At 36.2% G+C, this 2,760-nt stretch overlaps 1 protein-coding gene across 2 annotated transcripts in view; it reads left to right on the top strand.

The window, feature by feature from the left end:
• gpr137 (G protein-coupled receptor 137) overlaps positions 1 to 2,760 on the top strand; it is a 28,907-nt gene that overhangs the window by 22,513 nt on the left and 3,634 nt on the right. For both annotated transcript variants that reach the window (XM_014027629.1, XM_014027628.1), the window contains 2 exons: positions 1,834 to 1,959; positions 2,075 to 2,193. In XM_014027629.1, the coding sequence (XP_013883083.1) occupies positions 1,834 to 1,959; positions 2,075 to 2,193 (245 nt within the window). The remainder of the gene's footprint in view (positions 1 to 1,833; positions 1,960 to 2,074; positions 2,194 to 2,760) is intronic.

The following is a 2,760-nucleotide window of genomic DNA, read 5'->3' as shown; positions in this document are numbered from 1 at the left end:
GAGGTACTGGATTCATGCAGGAAGCGAGCTTGTTCAGTTACTGGTACTTATTTTCGGAGTATTATCATTATTTTTCACCTCTTTTACAGCTTCAGTATATGTAATTCTCTTCTCATTTTTGACTTTTTGAATTTCAGCTGCCTGTTTTCTTACAGTGCATCCTTGCATTTTCGTCAGTATGATTTCCTCCACAGTTGCAACATTTAATAGGATTATTTCCACACTCACCATATGGATGTTCGCCTCCACATCTACCACATCTCTGTTTTCCTTTACAAATGTTTGCAGTATGTCCATATCTTTGACATTTATAACATCTGAGTGGTGGTGAAACATAAGCCCTTACATTAAAGCTCATGTAACCAATTGTTACTTTATCTGGTAGAATCCTATCTTTAAATTCCAGCAGTACAGATGTACTATCAGTTTTCTCCCCGTTTCTAAAAGCCTGTAACCTTTTGATGCCTTTAATTTCTCCTCCTTTGATTATGTTCTTTAGCTCATCCAGATTTTCTCCAACAGGAATTCCTTAAATTACTCCTTTTGCTCCTTTTTCTTCTCCAACAACCTTTCTTTCCAGAACTTCTTTTTTACACACCATTTGTAATTTTAGAGCCTTATTCTTTTGTTCAACATTTTTACAAATGATAAGCAGGCTTCCATCTCTTAAAACTTTAGCTAGTTCTACATCTCCAATAGCTTTCTTTAATCCATTAGATAAACTAATAGGGCTCACTCCAAACAAATCCTGTCCAACCTTAAACTTTAATATAACTTTAAARTSTTCCGTCATTGCTTTCTTTCTYATTTCAGTTCTTTCTTCCTCATCCTCAAGAGATCTTTTTCCAGTGTTTATTCCCTTTTTACCTTTATCTCTTGCCCCTCCTCCTTTTCTATTTTCTACCATAGACCATCCTGTATCCATATTCTCATCTTCTGAATAACCCCCACTACTACTTGCCATCTTGATCCACTCACAATCCGGATTATGCCAAAACCACCTTTGAAACCAATTATCTTTAAACAAAATCTGCCAAGTGTTAGCAGCTCTCGAGTACTTCCTCAACTTCCGTCGTAGCCTCTTCTGGTGGAACTTTCTTCTTCTTCTTCTTCTTTTGTTTTAATGGTGGTTGGCAGCCTGTTTCCCGACAACAGACTGAGACAGGACAGGGGTTAAACACACTGACAATAATTACTAAACAGAAAACACCTGAGGAGAAACATGAGGGTGACTAATCAGACAAATAAGGGGCAGCTGGGCAGACATGAGGAGGAAAACAGGAACATGACAGAAACTAAAAATAAAAACACTTAACACAGACAAAAATCATAACAGTTTCAAAATCCTGCTACTGATGATAATTTGATGATTATTTGATGTACTAAAAGATTAGGTGTTCCTTTATTTGTAAAACCAAAACCAAATTATAACTTCACAAGGTGCTCAACATTCCTCATTTTAACACAGTGGTAAGACTGCTTTTTCATGTAGAAGTTCTCAAAATATTACGACTTATTCTGGTAAAATGATGAATTAAATCTTGTAATTAAACATTTTTAAAAGACTTGTAGTGTGGCCCTAATACTCCGTCAAAATATACACATTAGCCTGTGTATAGTTTTCATGCTTGGTGGAGATGGTGCACCAAATTCTTGTTTGTAAAACATGTTTAGGTCTGTATGTTGTATAATCTTTCCATCTTGGGAAATTTTTTATTTAGATGAATCATTGGAAGCCACAAATTAATATACTATTCATGCCTAAGATTAGTGTATTTAAATGTCTAATTTTGTGCTTTTCCCAATTATAATGCTAATTTTATTTGTTTTCAGGCTGACCTGCAGAAGGAACTTGGCGACAGGGGCTACATTGCCTTTGGTGTCATCCTTTTCATATGGGAGCTGATCCCAACCAGCCTGCTCATCCTCATCTTAAGAGTTCGCAGACCTGCTCAGGATGTGAGCGCAGCATCCCACAGCTACCACATATAACTTGTTTACTGTTGAAAACACCATAAAAAGATCTGCAGTACTCAACAACTCTTAAGTGTCTCTTTTTCTGTGTTTCTTGCAGACCAGCAGCATGGCTGTCAATAACAGGGTCCTGCCCCGTCCATATTTCTTTGACGACCCTCAAGGAAGTGATGATGACATACCTGCCCCATGGGATAAAGAATCAGTCGAACATTCAAGGTACCATCAATAAATATACATATCAAATTGAGAAGCTGGGAAAATTTAAGCTTCCAGTTGGAGAGGTATAAATAAAACTTATTGCAATTATTACAATATCAAATCAAGTGCAGGGTTACAGGCTACAGTTTTGTTTTATTAACAAAAGGTGATGTTTATAGAGTCCCATTCCTCTGTCTGGATGACAGGTGCAAATATGATGGAGTTTTGTAACACTGGGCACAACTTCCCTGGTGTGGTCTTTCTATGTCTTTACTACAAGTGTGGGTGCATTCATGTTTCCACTGATTCCAGCATCAGCCCACTGGGACTATTGCTCAATGCAACCAATGAACCCCAGCTCTCACTGTGACCTTAGGCACACAAATATAACACATATCACATATCTCATATAACAAATATAACACATATAACATATCTCATATAACAAATATAACACATATCACATATCTCATATAACAAATATAACACATATCACATATCTCATATAACAAATATAACACATATCACATATCTCATATAACAAATATAACACATATCATATAACAAATATAACACATATAACAT

This window comes from Austrofundulus limnaeus, unplaced genomic scaffold, assembly GCF_001266775.1.
Source record: "Austrofundulus limnaeus strain Quisiro unplaced genomic scaffold, Austrofundulus_limnaeus-1.0 Scaffold666, whole genome shotgun sequence".
Classification (NCBI taxonomy): domain Eukaryota; kingdom Metazoa; phylum Chordata; class Actinopteri; order Cyprinodontiformes; family Rivulidae; genus Austrofundulus; species Austrofundulus limnaeus.
The sequence above is the reverse complement of the archived record's forward strand: the minus strand, read 5'-3'. Positions and strand labels throughout refer to the sequence as shown.